This window comes from Cebus imitator, unplaced genomic scaffold (assembly GCF_001604975.1).
Source record: "Cebus imitator isolate Cc_AM_T3 unplaced genomic scaffold, Cebus_imitator-1.0 Scaffold71, whole genome shotgun sequence".
Taxonomy (NCBI): domain Eukaryota; kingdom Metazoa; phylum Chordata; class Mammalia; order Primates; family Cebidae; genus Cebus; species Cebus imitator.
In genome coordinates, this window is record NW_016107386.1 from 6,200,984 (window position 1) to 6,221,254 (window position 20,271).

Below are 20,271 nucleotides of genomic sequence, written 5' to 3' on the forward strand. Positions count from 1 at the left end.
TGCATACATGTTGAGCAAGGCTTGTCAACAGATTTCTGGGGAGGGGAGCTACTCTCTTTCTGAAATTATGTTCATTGTCCTTTTTTTTTTTTTTTCTGTTTTTTTGATATGTTCATTGTCTTACTTTGCAATTAAAGGAGCTTTTCCTTTCATGACATGATAAGCTGAGAGATGGTAAATATAAAAAAACCCTTTTTTAAAAATGCAAGTAACAGAACGATGAGTGTTATAGGGGATTCCTTTTATAAAAGACAGACGTATGGAAATGAGGGTGGAAATCTGTACACTTAATAGTGGTTATCTCTTGGTCAATGACATTATTGACCTTTGGTCAGTAATTTTTTAAATCACTTTTCATTTGTTTTTCTGTAGTTTTATAAATAAGCACATTTACTTGCATAATGAAAAACAACACAGATTTAATGGCAAATTTTTTTTTTTTGACAAAAAAAAAACCATGGTAAAGCTTATATCAGGTCTCTTTTTTTGTTTTTGAGACAGAGTCTCACTCTGTTGCCCAGGCTGGAGTGTAGTAGCACCATCTTGGCTCATGAGACCTTGGCCTTCCGGGTTCAAACGATTCTGCTGCCTCAGCCTCCCAAGTAGCTGGGACCATAGGTGCGTACTACCAGGCCTGGCTAATTTTTTGTATTTTTAGTAGAGATGGGGTTTCACCATGTTGCCCAGGCTGGTCTCCAACTTTTGACCTCAAGTGATAGAGAGAGAGAGAGAGAGAGAGAGAGAGAGAGAGAGAGAGGCTGTGTGTGTGTTTAAATTCTGCTCCAGTGGGGAAATGTCCTGTTCTCTTAGGAGCATGGTGACTTTGAGCTTCTGTGCACAAAGTCAAGATGGTTATGCCCAAGGCAGACACATCCACATGTATGTAGAGACCTATCCGTATGCAAGTCCATGTGAGGCCGAGAGGCACACGGTTGCTGCTGACCACTCACCAGGAGCTGGTCCTCCCTGATGACCATCAGCTGCTTGGCCCACTGCCCGAAACGCTTTTTCCGCAGCAGGAAGGCACATATCCTGCATTCCCTCACCAGGTGCATGGAGGCCTCCTCTGAGGGCCACTGGTGTCGGGGCTGCGGGCTCTTCCCTTCCTCCTCCTCTTCATCGTAGGACTCATAGGAGCTGCTCATTGCGTCAGAGTCATTGTCTGCAGGCGTCATGGGAAAGTTTCGTCACTGTGCTATCCTGGGGAAGCACTTTCTCACCCCTCTGAAGCCATCCCTGTGCTGGGGCCTGGGGCCAGGAAGGTGTGGGCATAAGGCATGACACTGATAATAACTAAGACCCCTACTTTTTTTTTTAGATGGAGTCTTGCTCTGTCACTAGGCTGGAGTGCAGTGGTGTGATCTTGGCTTATTGTAACCTCTGCCTCCTGAGTTCAAGTGATTCTTCTGACTCAGCCTCCCAAGTAGCTGGGATACAGGCACCCACCACCACACCTGGCTAATTTTTTGTATTGTTAGTAGAGACAGGGTTTTACTATGTTGGCCAGACTGGTCTTGAACTCCTGACCTCAGGTGATCCACCCGTCTTGGCCTACCAAAGTGCTGGGATTACAGGTGCAAGCCACTGCACCTGGCTGGCCCCTACTTTTGCACTGTGTTGTGCTGATTTATCCCTTGCGTTGTGACTTGGTGACTTCCCTTCTCAGAGCTTCAGTGTCCTCGTCAGTTAAGTGATCAGAATAATTGATAGTCCTACTTCAGCTGGCTATTTGAAGACCAATGCATGGGCAGCGTTTAGCCAAGTGTTTGGCACCCAATAAATGCTCAATAAATTTCTGCTATTGTCATTACCCCTTCATCTTGACATCTCTTGTCTCTGGTTATTCTCACAACAACCCAGCAAATCTCCATTTTATAGATCAGGAAACTTGAGACTCAGTGAAAAGAAATGACTCATCTAAGATCTGTTACTAAGAGTCAGGGAAAGGGTTAGATCCAGGCCTCCTGACTCCCATTCCACTAGTCTTTCCACTGAGTGCTGGGGTCACCCAAAACAAGGGCTTTTGGGCCTCTCTGGAGGCCGTGGCCTGGGTCAGAGGCTGGTGGGCACATGCACGCTAAGGGCCAGGGCAAGTCCTGCTCCTTGCAAGGGCAGAAGCCCTGCCCAGCATCTGGACACCCGCCCGGTACTTACAGGAGCTCTTAAGCTCGCCGTTCACCCTGGTTGCTGGGTAGCTGCTGTCTGCGTCCTCATAGTAGCCATCCACAATCGAGTGGGTGGGGCTGTAGCCATCTGTGGGTTGTCAGAAAGCTGTATTTTGGAGAAATGCAGGCAGACTGCAGGGGGGCAGGACTAGGGGAGACCCTGACACCCACGCTCCTCCTCAGGGAAGAGACCGCAGGTGCTCTGAGCAGCTCTGGCCAGGGTGTGAGGCCTCCTCCCTGCGTCTCGTCTGTTCTAACTCCCCATAGTCCCTCTGCTCCTGTCACCAGAAACTGCCCTGCTGGGCTATGATATCTCCCGGCCTGTGTTCATGTTGTTGCCTGTGCTCTCTTATCTTCTACTGAGGACTTCTACTCATCCGTTAAGACCCAGATCAAAGATCTTTCCTCTGACTTTCTCAGGCAGTGAGTGGTCAGCTCCTCCTCAGTGACCTCAGAGCATAGCATTGTGCCTGGTGTGTGTGTGTGTGTTGGTCACAGCTCAGATTTCTGCACTGCAGGGAGCGATGTACCAGCTGCCTGGGCTGAGACCTCCCTCCCTGTTCTGCCTTCTCATCTTCTTCCACCTCAGCCCTTCCTCTCACTTCCTAATACATCTGCTCCCTCTTCTTGTGAAAATCATTCACCTTCTAAACCTCTGGGACTGCAAAGAAAGAACTGGACTAGAGGAGATAATATCGCACATAATAGTGATTGCAACGATCTGTGCGGATTTTTACAACAACTTCCCATTTGGAGCTGGAAGGTAGTGCGGTGTGATGCCAGAGTTAGTGGGATGTGTCAAGCTGTATTCTGTGTCAGAATCACCTGGGAGTTGTTTGAAAATGCAGACCCCTGGGCTGTATCCCCAGAGATTCTGGTTCACTGGAGTGGGCTGGGCTGAGCAATCTGCATTAAAAATGACTAATAGGAAAATCCTAAACATACGTACAAACTATATTGAACTCCAATGAGATGGGACAAACTTATTTAATAATTATTTAGAAAGGTTATTTTGATGCAGGCAGTCCCTGGAACCTACTTTGAAGTTCAGATGGTTAAGAGCATGTACTTTGGGATCGCTCAGAGTTGAGTTCAAATCCTACCTTTATCATTTACTGAGTGACCTCAAAAAGAAAAGTCTCTCCTCATTTCAGATTCTTGATCTGTAAAGTGACCTGAGCAGTTCCCACCTTGGCTTAGTGGTACAGTGCATGCCAATTCTCAGGACAGCCTGGCACACACAGCACACTAAACAAATGCCAGCTGTTATTACTGTGATTGTCTCCTTTGATTCCCACAAGGCGGGGAGGCAGATATCAGTTCCATTTGACAGACAAGAAACAAGCCACACAGTTTGCTGGTGACAGAACCTGGATCAGAACTGAGAGTGCCTGCTCAGGGGATGGCGCACATCCCCCACTCCAGGAAGCCTTCCTTCACCCAGTCCAACTCACTCTCATAGCACACTGCTCTTCAGAACGCTGCTCTGGGCTTCTAGCCCCTCCTGCACATCTGTTTCCTGAGGGCAGCGGCACTGACATTCTCAGTGACTGGGACACCCAGTTCTATCTCCCAAGTGAGGCTCGGAGCTCGCCTTTCCAGCAGGCCCTGAGGCCTCAGACACTGGACATCTCTGGGAGGTGAACAGGGGTGTCAGGGTTAAAAGTGTGATGTGGGGAAGGGTGAGGGGGCATGGGAACACATTGCTAAGACACCTGGTAAGGCTGGACGCTGTGCGTGAGAGGAAGGATACTCCCTGAGGGGCTTGGCGTGCTCTCCCTGGACAGGGTTCCCTGCCCTTCCTGAAGCCCTCCCTTTCCTTCTGCCCCAGGATTCCAGCTGCTTCTGGGAGGTGGCTTCTCTGCCTTGTCTGAGAGGGAAGTGAGCTCTCTGGGGAGGTGAAGGGGGACTAGAAAGTAGTGGTGGCTGCAAACACTGTGAATGCACTAAATGCCACTTGTTGGACAGTTTGAAATCGTGGAATAATCTTACACGTATTTTACCACAACAAAAAAATTCACCCATGGTAAAAATCACAAACAGTAGCACAAAAGTATGAATGAAAAAATATGTTCCCTTTACCCATATTTCTATTAATTTCCCACAGGAAAATCCTATTAATAGTTCCTTGCATATCCTCAAAAAATTGTTAAAATGGATGTATGCATGTGTGTATGGGTGTGTGTGTGTACCCTATTTTAAAAAACAAATGGAATTGTTGTATACAGTATTCTGTGTTTGATGTTTTCAATGACAAATAAAACAGATCTGTCTGTGCCGATCAAGCGATTCTCCTGCCTCAGCCTCCCGCGTAGCTGGGATTACAGGCACACACTACCACTCCCAGCTAATTTTTGTACTTTTAGTAGAGATGGGGTTTCACCACATTGGCCAGGATGGTCTTGATCTCCTGACCTCGTGATTTAGAATTGATTAGATCAATTCTAAAATGAATTCATCAGCACAGACAGATCTATTTGATTATTTTTTGGCGGTTGGAGAACATTTCACTGTGCTGCTGAATGACAGAGTAGCATCATAAACAAACGTTATCTTATACAAATTCAACTACTCATTCTGAGCCATCCAAACACGAGCATATAGTTTCTTATATGTAATGTTAAGTCCTTTTACCCAAACAAGTGACTTCATCTGCTCTTCATTCAAAAGAACATCCATGTGTTACAGTGCTGGAGGAGACCAGTGAAAAGATCACAGGCTCTTCTTTATGGCCAGTTAAGAGATTTTCAGTGGTAACTTGTACCAGTGCTCACTAAATCATTTTATTGCACCCAGCTCCTAGTAAAAATATATACATATCTTTATGTTTATTTTTGTATGTTATATACTTATATGTAAATTTTTTTTAACAAATATGCTATTATCAGATTATAAATACTACAAAACATTTACATGGAATTTATTAAAAGATGTGTTGAACTAAACAGAAGTAAAGCTTCTGATATTTTCTGCCTACATCATCTTATGAACCCCTGGGTCCCCCCACTCTACTCTGACAACCTGTGGTTTAGACCACGTGCTTTTTATTTTATGCATTGACCTGACAACCAAATCCACCTGTAGGATGTGATTCTACTGAAACGATTTCACCACCCACTCTAGAGGAGTGCTTGGGTTGCCAGTTTTAGTAGGGGGAGCAGTATAGTGGTGGTCATCTGTGGAGCTGCCTCCTAGCACACTGACACGGGTGTATCTGGTTCCTTTTTTTTAAGGGTGGAAGAACAGAGATCCAGAGAGGGCAAGGGGATTTTCCAAGGCCACAGAAATCTGGGACTAGAACCCAAGCCCCCAGCCCCTGGGGCCACACCCAATGGTCCACCCAGACTGTCACTGAAGAGGCCAGGTGCCCAGGGAAGCTTCTCCTCAGCCAATGGTGACATGGTTGGGATGATGACAGGCTTGCAGCTCCAGCTCCCGCAGGACACAGAGGAACTTAGATCTGGCTTCTCAGGGAGGGGAAGTCCCCAGCCCCACCAAGGGGACCAGAACTTACTGTGGGAGCTGATGTACTCAGGAGACTTGCCGGGTCCCAGAGGAAGGGCTTCTTCATAGTAGTCCTCAGGGGGAGGCTTGTTGGGGAGCGGTGGAGGCAGGTCGGCTGCCTGCAAGGGAACAAAAAAGAGGGCTAGGGGAGCAGAGCAGGGTGGGGAGAGGGAGGCTGAGGGAGAAAAAGGCAGGAGCTTGTGGAAGGCAGGAGGCAGTCTGAATGCGAAGCCACACTTTTTAATAGAATTGCAGAGCTGGCAAATCCTTAGGGCATATTTATCCAGTGCTTCTTAACCCAAAATTTTTAATCATCAGGGCTCCCCTGGAATGTCTGCAAGTTTTGTGGACTGCCAAACAGTAGTAGTCATACTTTTTATGGAGCACATACGGAATTACCAAAAGCTACTGTGAGCTCTGCACTACTCTGTAACCACATCTGCACACACACGAGGTGCGGTAGGACAAGCAAGCGTGAACCCTGTTCTTTAGTGAGGCAGGACCACCTGCGGCTGAGTACTGAGCGACTGGGCCAGGGGAACCCTGGCTTTACAGCTAAGTTCTGCCACATGTGAGTAGTGGGACATGGGGCATATCACTCATTCTCTCTGAGCCTCAGTTTCCTCATCTGTAAAATGGGGATAACAATCATGCCAACCTCACTGAGTTGCTGTCAGCATGTAAAGGACATAGTAAGTTGTTAGTGACTGGTACCATTGCTGGTGATGATGGCAATGAATTATACAGTTGACAAAGCTTCTTGCGATTATGAGCCCCTTGCTGTAATTCCATGGCCCCAAGGTTGGGCATCCTACATCTGGTCCAGTCTTTCATTCTGTAGGTGAAAAACTCAGGCTCAGAGAAGAGAAGTGACTCGCCCAAGGCTACACAGCAGTGTCACAGGGCGGGCAGAGGTCACCCAACTCCTGGTCCAGAGCTTTTCCTATAGCCTGGCTTATGTTATGCAATAGAAGTTGCAGTGGTGATGTCCTTTGGGCCTGAGGGCACAGACAAGTTCACCACATTCCCCCTGCTCAGCACAAACAGTGACTTCCCAGTCAGGAAGGTGGCAAAATAAAAAATAAAAGAAATAAGGAAAATAACATACACTGAGCATGTCACAGGCCATTGAAATGTTCACACAGTGCTGCCTGTGCCCTCACCCAAACCTGAGAGAGACAACAGGGTCCGGAACTGCCAGGAGGGCACCCAGCATGAAGGGGAGAGCTTCCCTTGCCTCCTCCTGAGGGACAGAGGCCCTGAGGTATGGGAACCCAGGTCATGACTCACGTTTCTCAGGCATGGGCTCTTGGCTGGCTCAGGGCTGGCTCCTTTGCTGGGCTCCCCCTCATCCTCCGGCATGTTCTGAAGGTCACTCAGGTCACAGTCTACACATGGTTAGGCCATTGGGCAGAGAAAGCCAAGGATGAGCAGCCCAGCCCAGGGGAAGAGGGCTGGATTTGGGGTCAGGAGGCCTGAGTGTGAGGTTGGGCTCCACCACCCCTCCATTAATAACCTTAAGCAAATGACTTATGAGTCTGAAACTCATCTGTTTGCTGGCCGCAATGATGTCTGCCTTGCCTGTCTTCCAGGATTGTAGGGAGGATCAAATAAAATCATATTTGTTATGGTACTTCGGAAATCTTTGAGGGTTATGTTATGAAGGCACAATGTGCTCCCTGTCTATGAGTCCCCAGTACTCTCTCGCTGAGGCCTGTAGCTTTCTTTCTATGTTGAACAGGGCTGCCTTCCCTCAGGAAGGGGCTAGGACAGCAGGTACTCTGCATGCAGCCATGCAAGCTCTCATTTCTGCTGAGCCACTGCGCCGTTCAGCCAAGTGTCTCTGGTGGTAATCACCTGGGTGTGGCCGGCAAGGAAACAACCTAATGTGCCATGGCTTTTTTGGACTGCATGGCCATCCTGACCACTCCTCAAATCTCTAAGATGAATTCCTATTCCCATGCAGACTTTGATTAGACTTTCAGAGCTGGCAGAGCCCAGAGGGGCCAAGGACTTGCCCAAAGCGAATTAATGATGTTAGAGCCAGGCCCAGTGCAGTCCTGGGACCCTGGCACATACACAGGGAGAGAGGGATGGCTCTGTAGCTGAGGCTGAGAGAGGATCGCTTACCAAATTCTTCAAAAAGGGACTCCACGAAGCTGGGCCCTGAGTGGAGGTCTGCTGTGTTCACATACAGGTAGGAGACCTCCTTTGCTGTGAGGAAGAAGGGGGACACGCCAGCTGTGAAGGTGGAGGGGTCAGGTCTCCCCCACCTCACTCATATTTCTAGCCCACACGGGACACAGTGCTCAGTTTGCAAAATGCATTCACGTCCTAAATTATTTCACTGGTTTTCGAACTTTTAGTTTTTACAATGTTATTGAAGATCTCTTTCTCTAAGTAAAAGGATGCCCAGAAGCCCAGCATGGAAACAGATTACTGAGGCTGCCAGGCTTATGTGAGGTTGTGTGTGTGTCATGTGTCAGGTGTGGTGGATGTGTGTGGGGCATGGGAGCATGTAGAGTTGTGTGAGGGGCTGTGTTTGTGTTATAGATCATGTATGTGCATGTGTGTGTGGAGGGCGGGGGTAGAGAAGTACAAAGAGCACAGCCAGGGCTGTGGGTGGGGAGGTGGGGCTCTGGCGGAGGAGGACACTGGGCAAGAGCATGCATAAAATGCATTGGTGGCTGTGTCCAGGGCTTAGCTTTCCTCCTGCAGCAGCCCCTGGGGTGGGGGTGGGGCAGACGGTTCCTACATGTTCTTGAGTCGGGGTGAAGAGAGGTTTTGTTGTCCTGCATAAGCAGTGCTCTTCCGGGATGGCTGCTGGTGGCTGACCTGGAAGGGGCTGCAGGCTCTGCAGGATGGAGGCCACGGCCATCTTCTTCTCCAGGGCGGTATCGCTGAGGTACTCGTGGTCCAGGAGGCTGAGCAGCCCAGTGAGCTCTGGGAGCAGCTGCTCCAGCACTGCGGAGGAAGGCAGATGGGCACAGTCACAGCTCTGTGTCTGGGAGCCTGGCCCCCCACCACCTAGAGGAGGGTGGCAGGGGAGAGAGGGCAGGTCCAGGTGGGCAGGCAGACCTGGGGGCTCTCAGCTGTCCCAGCACTGTCCACTCGCTCCCATGGGAGGGTCCTGCTCAGGTAGTCCTGTGGTGTTTCTTTGGGTCTCCTCCCCATTCTACCTCAGATGGCCTTGGCCCAAGGACTGGACCTCCTCAGGCTCACCTGGCAATGCTGAGCCCAGGCAGCCCCAAGCAGAGGCTCTCAGGCCTCCCTCTGTTCCAAATTGCCCTCTACTTTGCTGGACCAGGGTCCTTTCTCACTGCAGCTCAAAGCTCAGCACAGGTCTCAGGCCGGAGCCCCTGGCCATCCAGGACACAGGCAGGAAAGGGAGCCTTCCTGTCCCATCAGTTCATGTGTTTCAATCTCTGGAACCTTCTGTTTCCGGTGCCTTGGCCACAGCCAAACTAAACATTAACCCTTCTCGCTCCATGCTACCATTGCCATTCTTTCTTTCCTTGTGACACCAGTGCTTCTCAAACTTGAGTGTGTGTAAGAATTACCTGGGGATCTTGTCAAAATGCAAATTCTGGTTCAGGAGGTGTGGGGTGGGATCTGAGATTCTGCATTTCTGACCTGTGCCCAGCTGCAGCTGATGCTAGTGGTCCAGGACCATGCTGAGTTGCAAGAACACAGAGTGCTTTAAAGGACTGCGACATGCCAAGATCATGATGTCATTGATGTCTCCCTGTCCCAAAAAGTAACTTGGGACTTGGTTTGCCTTAGAGCCAAAGAGCAGCTTCATCACAGTAGTACTGTCCTGCTTTGCAACCCACTAAGTACTTACGCATGATAATAGAAGCTAACCTGTGCTGAACAATCATTATCAGTTGTGTTCAGCCCTTTTACATTTTATTGTCTCATTTAAATCTCATATCAAGCATTTTATTAGCTCCATTATATGGAGGATGAAACTAAAGCTCCAGGAGGGTAAATACCTTCTCCAGGATCACACAGCTAGCAGAGCCTACAGTGAAGCTGCTCTCTTCATTCACTTCTTTTAACCACAGAGATATACTGACTCACAGTATTTGTTTTGCTCCTACCAACAAGTTTTGAGGTAGGTCTCATGATCACCCCTACCTTGTAGATGAAGACACTAAGGCTCAGAGAAGATAAATAACTTGCTTGAAGTTGCACAGAGGCAAGAAGAAAAGCCAGGACTTCAGCTCCAGCCATGACTCCTAACTCCATGTGCTGTTCCCCACCCTGGGCCCTCCTGAGGAAACAGGACACACTGACCTGGAGCTGCAGGGCCTGGAGGTGTAGAAGGAGATACAGCACCATGCAGAAGACAATAGGCCCTGGAGCCAGATTGCCTGGGTTCAAATTCAGGCTCTATCATTCATTAGCAAATCACTTAACCTGTGGGTGATTCAGTTTCCTCCTTTACAGGGGGGATAATAACAGCATCTGCCTCACAGAGTGGCTGTGAGAATTAATGACACCAGGCATGCAAAGGGCCTTACCCGGCACAGAGCGAATGCTCACCACAAGTCAGCTATTCTTGCTGTCATTGAAGAATTTACGGCACTGATCTGTGCTGATCCCTGAGTGCCTGCCTCCCTTGGCAGGCTGTGAGGCTCTAGGAGAAATGGACTGGACTGTGAATCTCTGCTTCCTTATCATCTAGTCTGGGGCCTGCTCAGTGTGGGTGCTCTTCATGTGTCTGACAAGAGAGGAATGAACAGATGACCACACTAGGACCTTCTTTTAAATATAAACCTGAGTATAGATAGTGATCCTTGTTAGGAAAGCATGATGCTGCCGTGTCTCTGTGGCAATCCATCACCACCCCAAACTTGTTGACAAGGAGCTGAAGGCTGATATGGGCAGCTCCTATCTAATGTGCACTCTCAGCTGCTGGGCACTGAGGGAGGGGCTTTCTGTGCATTTTTCCATCCAATCCCCAGGGCACATCTGTGGGCAGTCCTATTGGGACTGCCAATGTCTATTTTTCAGAAGATGACACTGAGGCTGGGGCAGCTATGGGATGGTGGCACAGCTTGAGAGGTGGAGCCAGGCTGATTCCAAGTCTGTGTGATCCTTAGAGATCAGAGTGGCATAACTCTGGTGGGGGCGCTGCTCCCCTCCAGAGCTCAGGTGAAAGGTCCCTGGAGATCCTGCAGCCTCCAGGGCCTGAGCCCCCGCCATGCCACATATACACGTGTTCTGGATGGATATGTTTCCCTCTTTAAAGCAGGTAATCATTTAAAATCATTTTAGCCAAACTTTAGCTGTTTTTAAGGAAATCTTTTCAAATGGAATCACAAACCTCTCTGGCGCCCTCAACAGACACACTGATATGACTTGGCTGTGTCCCCACCCAAATCTCATCTTGAATGTAGCTCCTATAATCCCCATGTGTCATGGGAGGGACCCAGAGGGAGGTAATTGAATCATGGAATCATTTATCCCCTTGCTGCTGTTCTCGTGATAGTGAGTGAGTTCTCATGAGATCTGATGATTTTATTAGGGGCTTTTCCCATTTTTGCTCAGCACCGTTCTCATGAGATCTGATGGTTTTATTAGGGGCTTTTCCCATTTTTGCTTGGCACCTCTCCTTGCTGCTGCCATGTGAAGAAGGACATGTTTGCTTCCCCTTGATTGTAAGTTTCCTGAGGGCTCCCCAGCCATGCTGAATTGCGAGTCAATTAAACCTCTTTCCTTTATAAATTACCCAGCCTCAGGTATGTCTTTAATAGCAGCGTGAGAACAGACTGATAGCACACCAAATGTTGGTTAACTCAATTGCAAAGCATTTGCTGGGCACTAATTATGTGTCAGCCTGGCCCCTGGGTAGGGATTAGAAAAAATAAATAAGAGATTGTTCCAATTGTCCCAATGAACATTCTCTCGCTGTCTCTTACACACACACACGTGTACTCTCTCATACGTAACTACTCACAAGCGAGGCCACAGCAGATGCAAGAAGGCAGTCGCAGGTGACCTGGGAGCACTCCTGTGGCCTGCAGCCACGACTCACATGACATCTCTCTGCTTTTCCACAGGATGTTATAGCTCAGGGGTGCACTAGACTGTTTATCCCTATACCAGTCATTCTGAAACTTTTTGGTATCATGGTCCTTTTATACTTTTAAAAATTATTGGGGCAGACGTGTTGGCTCATGTCTGTAATCTCAGTATTTTGGGAAGTCGAGGTGAGCCAATCACTTAAGCTCAGGAATTTGAGACCAGACTGGGCAACATGGTAAAACACTATCTATAAAAAATGAGCTGGGAGTGGTGGCATGTGCCTGTAGTCCTAGCTACTTAGGAGGCCACGGTGGGAGGATCGCTTGACGCTGAGAGGTAGAGGTTGTAGTGAGTCCTGACTCTGCCACTGCACTCCAGCTTGGGTAAAGGAGCAAGACCCTGTCTTAAAAAAATTGTTGAGGGCCCCAAATTGCTTTTGTTTTATGTGGGTTGTATCTATCAATATTTACTGTATTAGCATTAAAACTGAGAAATCTATGAAACACAAGAACACACAGATACTTATCCCACTAGCCTTCAAAGTTACCAATTCATCACAGGTTGTGCTTGGAAAACTCCACTGTAAACTTGTAGAGAACAGGAGCGAAAATGTATATAATGTCTTAGTACTACGTAGAAGCTGTTTGGACCTTACAAACCCCTGAAAACACCTTGGGGACTGCCCCCAGACAGCCCTCTCATCCCTAGCTGCGATTTAAAAACTGCTGTCCCCCCAATGAATGACTAATTGCTAAACTTTTTGGGTTTTTTTGATCTGTCCCCCCACCTTTTTCCTTCCTTCCTTTCCCCCTTCCCTCCCTTCCTCTCTCCACTCTCTTTCTTTTTTCCCCCTCCCTCTCTTCTTTTGTTTCTTTCTTTCCTTCTGTCTCTCTTTCTTTTTGCTGTGAAGTTCCAACAATTTCTTGTTGCTATCAGTAAATGCCTAAGTGTGACAGCTTTCTGGCTTCTAAATGCTATACTGTTTCTACTTTAAGGTTTGTTATAGTCCTTTCTAAAGTAAGAAGGGCAGGTTCTGTGTGAGTGCTCTGCATTGAAAAACCTGAGCTTTAGCATCCAAGCTTTGTAATACCTTTTTTGTTTCCTTCCTGGTCTTTGATGAGATTCTTAATGCTGGACCTTGACATCTAAGTGCTCTTCCTTTAACTGAGATTTGATCACCAAAGTTCAAACAGACCAAAGGAGAAGAAGGGGACTGAGTGCATCTGAGAGAAGCAGATGGAGAATGAGGGGCTGCCAGTCCAGTCCTGGTGGGGTTTCTGCGACCTGAACAGATCTAGCAGGCAGCAGGGGCAGAGGGAGGGGAACCATGATGCAAAGCGCAGCTTGCACTGAACCTGCCAGTCTTTCCCTGGAGCTGAGCAGTTACCTTGAGCTGGGCAGTTAATGCACATTATCTCATTTAATCCTCCAATGCCCTACAAAGGAGGAAATGGAGGCTCAGAGAAGTGAAGTTACTCAGCTGGTAAGCAGTAACGCCAGGCCTTGAACCCCTGCCTGTCTGACCTTGCACCTGAATGCTCCATCAGAAGACTTCAGCCCAGCTCAGTGCAGCAGAGGCCAGGAGGCCAGGCTGGGGCTGGGAGGAGGTGGGCAGATGTGAATACTGGGCTTCCTCACAGCCCTCCAGTGGAGCACTCTGGGCCATGACTTCATGAGGCTCCTATCTGGGTATACCTTCACCTGTGGGTGAGACCTTCATGTGGGGCTGAAATTCCTGCATGAAGGCCCTCTCCCCACTGGGCCTGTTTGAACTTCAGAGCTTCAACTGTGAAGATCTCATAGAAGAAAAATAAACCACTCAAAGCAGATACCTGAATTAACAGCAGGGATCTCATCCCACAGAAAACCTGATATACATCATGGATGTAAGAAACCTTTCAGCCAGTGCTGGGCTCTTCCAGAACAATACAGAGCTCACCCCAAGCAGCTAGCTTTCAATCACAGTAAATACAGAATTTTGATGACAGCTTCATCTTTAATGCTACAGAATTCAAACCACAGAGATATAAAACATCAGAGAATTTAAATTGGAGAGGTCATATGGGTATAAGGCATATGACAAGTGTTTCTGCTAAGGCTCATATAGACCATCAAGACAAGAGCCTCAAATTTTAGTAAGAAAAGACTCCTCCAGTGAGATTGTTGAAAATGCACGATACCAGACGTCCTTTCCAGAGAGTCTTAATTTGGTAGGCCCATCCTGGATACAGGTACTTGCATTTTTACAAGTACTCCAGGTGACTCTGATGCGGGCCGTCCAAGGTTCAACCTCTGCAAAATACTCCACCAGAAAAAAAATGCTACAGAGGACATCTATGAACATAGGGAATGTGGGAAAACCTCTCCTATTCCTTACAAAATTATCTTTAGATATCCTCTTCTAAATAACTGAGAGTCAAGGTGGGAATAAGAGCCCTTGAAGATGATAAAAGATGGAGCATGGAGTCTTGCTTAGAGTAGTGCAGTGGCTAGGGCTTTGGGGTTGCCCCCATGGATGCTGGCATTCTTGCACTGCCACTTCTGAGCTTTGGAATGATGGCCACATTAGAAATTTTGAGCCCTGGTTTCATCATAGGCAAAATGAGAATGATAGGATCCCAACTGCACAGGCTTGGAAAACCAGGTAAGGTTACGCTTATGAAGCACTTTGCATGGTACCATGCCTCGAACAAACATTCACGAAGTGATAGCCATATTGCATGTTGTTTCTTCATTGTTGTTATTGTCTAATACTCCCCAGAACTATGCAGACTCCAAAGTATTGATCAGATAGCACTAGGAACAGATTTGCCATAGCTGTAACAAGCTCCACAAGGACAGGGTCTGCGCCTCAATCAGTATGCAGCAGATTCCCAATGAACATTTACTCAATGAATACAATATTTTGAGGGCCTAGTCTAACACTCTTGTATTAAACATGTAGCAAGTGAGTGTCCAAGAGATTATTTGACTTAGATATTCACACAACCAGTTGGGGGAAAAGTAGTTTGTGTTAAGTTCACATAATACTTACACAAAGCTTAATGCTTAAGATTTGTCATAGAAGAGTGGCTAAGAGCACAGGATTGCACAATTTGGGCTCCCTTCCAGCTCTGTCATTTTCTAGCTGTGGGCTTCTGGGGGAAATTTCTAAACTTTCCTACCCTTCTGATTCTTCATCTGCAAACAGTGGGGGTGATCACAGTAGCTGCTTCACAAGCTCATGGTGAAGATGAAATGAACTGATGAGTATGGTGCTCAGGCACTCAATGGCTGCTCTCTGCATTCATCTGTGACTGCCCCGTGGAGTTTCAGGTGCAGTGGTAGGCACGAAGGAGGAGGGTATGGGACAAGAGGGCATGGTGGGCCTTTGCAAGCCTTATCCTGTGGACTATTCATGGCTCTGGCCCTGACACTGAGCTTCAGATGGCTGTGGCACAAGGAGCTGGCGGAGCTCCTTCCCTCAGTGTGCTGACATCCCAAGGACCACCCCCCATGCAAGGTGAGGAGAAAATATCTTCTAGAGGGAGGGGCAGTCATGCAACCCAGGAATCCTGGGTCCCTGCTGTCCCTAGTCAGGAAAAATTTTGTTCCTAGTTCCTAAGCTGCCCTTCTCTCCTGTCTTTGCTCTCTGTTCAGGTCATCTGTGCTTTCTGAGGGCAGACTTGGGCATCAGGACAGAACTGTCTTTATGTCTCAAGTTTATTAAGAACCACGAATAAATTCCATCTATCTTGCTTGGTTTAGTTGAATCCTAGGGAGGTGAATTCCAATGATGGGAACAAGATACAACAGGAAGAAATGGACTAATCATTGTTTATAAGTTTTCAATCTTTTAAGTGAGACAGAGAGGCTCAGAAACCCAAGATGAGGGATAATTATTCTCTGGGTAGCAAGAAAGTTTTTCAAATAAATTTAGAAACCTACTTAAAATATATCTAAGATTAGACTGCTAAGTCCTTATTGTTCCTGGTGAGTACCCAACTGGGAGTAAGATCACTTTTCTATCTTCTCCTCACTCCTCCCCACATGACTGAAATCAAAATAAGATGTTAGATAGTAGAAATTAAGCTACCATAAAAAGTACTACCATTTGCTACCTGGTTCACATCCCTGCTGCAGTCTGAGTGAAACCTTTAAGCAAGAGGTATTTATCCCAGCCAGTAAGGACACTAGCACACAGAAGGTCAGATTGATTTAGAGATCACAAAGATAATGAGTTCAAAACAAAAGACAAGTGAGGAATTAAATTTCAGCAAGCCACAAGAATAATACACCCTGTATTGGCTACTGTCAAACTGGGCCCAATGCTGGGCACTTGGACTCATGAGCTCATTCCGGTGTACCTTTTAGATGCTGGAATGTCCAAAAACGCTTGGAAACAGCTTGCAAATCACACATTCATTAAATGCAAAGCAGTTAGGAAAATATACAGCTTCTTTTTTCCCCACCTCACTATGTGACCAGCCTCTTTACAGAGATCACAAATATCACGTATCCTTCTTTGTTTTCAAAGTCAGAGTAAATGCAACCAGCACCATTTAAAAATGGAGAAAGGAGAGCTGTGAGACTGTGGTTTTGTGAAGGGTCTACAATTTTTCTTGTGGTTTACTCAAATTACCTTTCTTATGCAAAGGAAAATGACCCAATTTCCATCTCATAAAGGCTCCTGTTCTGGAGAAAGAACCAGTGCATTACTTTGAACATTTCTGATCATGATTTTAGAGATAACTTTCTGCATACTGTGTTTTAACAAGTGAGCATATTAGTGGGTTATGACCCATTATACCAGAGGGGAGGCAAGTCACCCTGGAAAGAAAGGCAGTATGCTGATCAGATGTGAGCTCAGTGCTTGGGTAGGATGAAGGAAAGGAAGAGCACCCTTTCCTATGACTTTCAAGCCCTGCAGGCTTTTCTAGAGAGACCTCTTTCCAGGCTGTCCCCACGGTCTGTTCCTCAGCCTCTTAACTCAGGACTTTGATGAGCTGTTCCCTCTGCCTATCAGAACTTCCTTCCCCTGCCAGCCAGTAACACCTTCTTTAGCTCTCTACTCAATCCTGACTTCCTCAGGGATGGATACCTTCCTTGTCCTCTTCAATGCACTATTCCCCCCATTTTATGCCATGGTAGCATCAAGTATGTCTCCCTGTGACACTTCACATGGTGAGATTTTGTATTTACTTATGTATTTTTTAACGACTGTCACTTTCCATAACTTGAGCCTGAGCTCCTTGAGTGCAGGAGCATTGCCAGCTTTAGCTAGCGCCAAACATAGGGCAAATATTTAAGTATACCTGGAACTATAAATTCTGGGAGCAAACTTTGTTTTCATTTAAGAGTTGATAAAGTCTGACAGTTAATGTGATTTTAAAACCATGTCTGGCCTCATGGTGGCTCAGTATAGTAAAGAGATGCTTGAAAAAAAAAAAGAAAAACAATCAGGCAACGAAAAGTACTCCCAGTACTTAAAAGGAGGCAGAAGCCCGATTTTTCACTTGGCTAGGCTCCCAAATGCTCTATTTTGTTGAATTTGTATCCCTCACGTGAATATAGCTGGCAATTGATTTAGTGACGCACATTTTTGTAGTTGGTGGGTTTTAATTCTAACATATACATTGAGACATAATGATAACAGATATTGAGCAACCTAAACCACCTGAATTTAATTCCTGTTTCCCAATTTCCAAACTGCGTACCTCTGGGGAAACTTGCATAACTACCTGTGCCTCATGTACACTATCAGTAAGTGAGCATATCTACCTCACCAGCAGGAACAGGCCCCGACATGTGACTGTGCCTGAACAGTGTCTGGCACACAGTAAGCTCTCAGCAAACATTAGCTATCTCTGTTACTCTTCCATTACTGCTATAAGTCATGCTCTGCGTTAAGTGATTTACATGTATTATTTATATGAATTAAGTCTTACAATGAGGCGGGTTAGCCCCATTTACACATGAGAATACTGGAGGATCTAGCTGCTATGCCTTCCCCAGTTTTCCTTCAGGGTGCTGCTTCTGTCTGTGTCCAGCTCTGGGTTGACTCTGCAGAGAGGTCACCAGCTCCTCAGGTGAGGCTGGCAGAACTGCCCCTTCACTTCGTGGGTTGAGAAATCTCTTCTTAAGAGATTTCTTGTCCACAGACTCTTCTAAGTTGTTGCAAATCTACCCGGCTGGGGCCGTTAGGTTATCTCCCTTCCTCCCTCTGAATTTACAGGCACTTCTCTCTGAGTCCGAAGGAAGGCCAAACAGTGGGCAGAACGTGGAAGGAGATGGTACTGGTTGGACTCGCATTGTTTATCACTAAGACAAACACTTCCTGTTGTCCCAGCTTGGATAGGGAAGCCCACTGTGCATGCGGGCTGGAAAAGAATGACAAAGGGGCGGAAAAAAAGCCCAGCTGCAAAGCCAATGCCTTTCTTAGTGCTTTCCAAGAGTTAAATATAGCCCCTGTGTGAGGGAGGGCAGGGGTAGTGAGGTCACCTTGGAAGACTTTTGTGTGTGTTAATTACAGCGATTGCAGGAAACTGAATATCCTTTTATGCTTAAGAGAATAGTACAAACTTGACTCCACAGGATAGAAACACAGAAACATTCATAAAGGGAGAAGACAAAAAATAGTGGGAAGAATTCGGGACTTAGAGGACTTGGTTTGGGCTCTGACTCCTCCCATTTGCCAGGATGTAATTTCGGGTGAGTTATTTAACCCCCTCAGAATCATTTTCCTCTTCTGTAAGAAGGGGCTTAGAAAGCCCATGCGCAGGTTCGTGTGAGGGGGAAATGAGGAATGGCTGGGAAAAGGCTGGCAAATTGTAGGGATTATGATTAGAGGTGGTAGAGGGCCAGCCTCTGATGTACTGTTATTTCAGGAAGACAGGGAGGTAACGGGGAGTTTCTGGGCGCCACTCTTCCCAGGAGTCAGGCGAGGGTGACAGGCTCAGGGAAGCCCGCATCCTCAATGGCCTTCCTCGCAGCAGCTTCCTCGCAGCAGTGCCCAGGTTCCTGTCCTCCACCAGGAGGGCCTTCACTTGGGGCACTTTGTTTCTCAGCTCTGAGCCTCCAGGGAAGCCTTAGCTGCTTCTCCCCAAGCCATTTCCAGACCACACGGGAGGGGGTGGGGGAAGGACAGCCGCTTCTGAGGAAATAGCTTTTGGCTGTGGGACTGGGCTCTGCCAGAATTGTTCCTTTGTCTGCGGATTCCTCCGGGTTGAGCTCACAAAGGAAATGGGTCCAGGAGGAAGTGGAAAACTGTGACACACACGCGCAGTCCACACACAAGATGGCAGCTGTTTCCGTATCCAGCGGCCTGCACCGTCTCCTTCACCAATGGCGTGGGGAAGCAGCGCAGTCCCAGGGAGTAGTCTGGGATGCCTGATAGTAAAAGCAGGTAGTATTTTCAAGCTCTAAAGTGATGTTCCAGATGTTGTGCTAAGCATTGTGCGTGGATTACTTCACTTACTCTTCAAAATGTCCCTGTGAGGTAGGTTCTGTTTTTACTTGCTATTTACACATGAGCCGCGTGAGGCTCAGAGAGGCACAGTCATTTGTCTAACGGCACACAGCTAGCAGGCTGATTCAAACCTCGACCTCACTCCAGAGCTTGTTTTCAATCACAGCACTAGCTACTTTCTGGCCTCCTTCTTATAGGCGTTCCCTACCTGCAGAGCTTGCTGGAACCAGCAGTGAGTTCCTCTGACCATTCCCTAACTGCTGTTCATTCACCAGGTCAGGTGCCTGGCCTGAGGCCTAGATAGGGCCGGGGATTTCTGCTTTTGAGATGTCTGAGTTTGAGGACCCATCTCACTAACCTCCCTGGGCTCACAGCAAAGCCTCTGACTAGGGGTATGTGGGTTATATCATTAATAATATTAAAGATATCTAATAATAACAGCTAACATGTATTGAACATTTCCTACATCATGGGTAGTGCGCCTAGCACTTTTACTTCTTTTAAAAAATAGGACCTTATGGCTGGGTGCAGTGGCTTACACCTGTAATCCCAGCACTTTGCGGGGCTAAGGTGGGCGGATCACTTGAGGTCAGGAGTTCAAGACCAGCCTGGCTAACATGGTGAAACTCCATCTTTACTAAACAAAAGACCCCAAAAAACAAAAAACCCATATGCCTGTCATCCCCGCTACTCTGGTGGGGGAGGTGGGAAGGGGGACTGAGGCAGAAGAATTGCTTGAACTCGGAAGGCAGAGGCTGCAGTGAGCAAAGATTGCACCCATGCACTGCAGCCTGGGCAACAGAGCAAGACTCCGTCTCAAAATATAAATACATAAAAATAGGACCTCAAGTGGACAAAAATTAATCCTAATCCTTGCTTCATGACATACTCTCATCATTGGCCCATGCATGCCATATTTTTAAAAATTCATTTATTTGTCTATTTTTTGAGATGGAGTCTCACTCTGTTGCCATGCTGGAGAGCAGTAGAGCCATTTTGGCTCACGGCAATCTCCGACTCCCTGGTTCAAGTGATTGTCTTGCCTCAGCTTCCAAGTAGCTGGGATTACAGGCGCGTGCCACCACACCCAGCTAATTTTTATATTTTTAGTAGAGACACGGT

The 20,271-nt window shown here is 47.2% G+C and overlaps 1 protein-coding gene across 3 annotated transcripts in view; it reads right to left on the bottom strand.

Annotated features, from left to right (window-relative positions):
• AFAP1L1 (actin filament associated protein 1 like 1) overlaps positions 1–20,271 on the bottom strand; it is a 68,874-nt gene that overhangs the window by 33,491 nt on the left and 15,112 nt on the right. The window contains exons 2-8 of one of the 3 annotated variants that reach the window (XM_037739551.1): positions 12,793–12,925; positions 8,505–8,633; positions 7,800–7,883; positions 6,960–7,057; positions 5,680–5,788; positions 2,155–2,253; positions 951–1,162 (exon numbers count right to left, since the gene is read on the bottom strand). In XM_037739551.1, the coding sequence (XP_037595479.1) occupies positions 951–1,162; positions 2,155–2,253; positions 5,680–5,788; positions 6,960–7,057; positions 7,800–7,883; positions 8,505–8,633; positions 12,793–12,847 (786 nt within the window). In that variant the 5' untranslated portion in view covers positions 12,848–12,925. Of the gene's footprint in view, positions 1–950; positions 1,163–2,154; positions 2,254–5,679; positions 5,789–6,383; positions 6,480–6,959; positions 7,058–7,799; positions 7,884–8,504; positions 8,634–12,792; positions 12,926–20,271 lie in introns of those variants that run through there. The other 2 variants (XM_017531337.2, XM_017531339.2) reach the window with 2 other exon arrangements.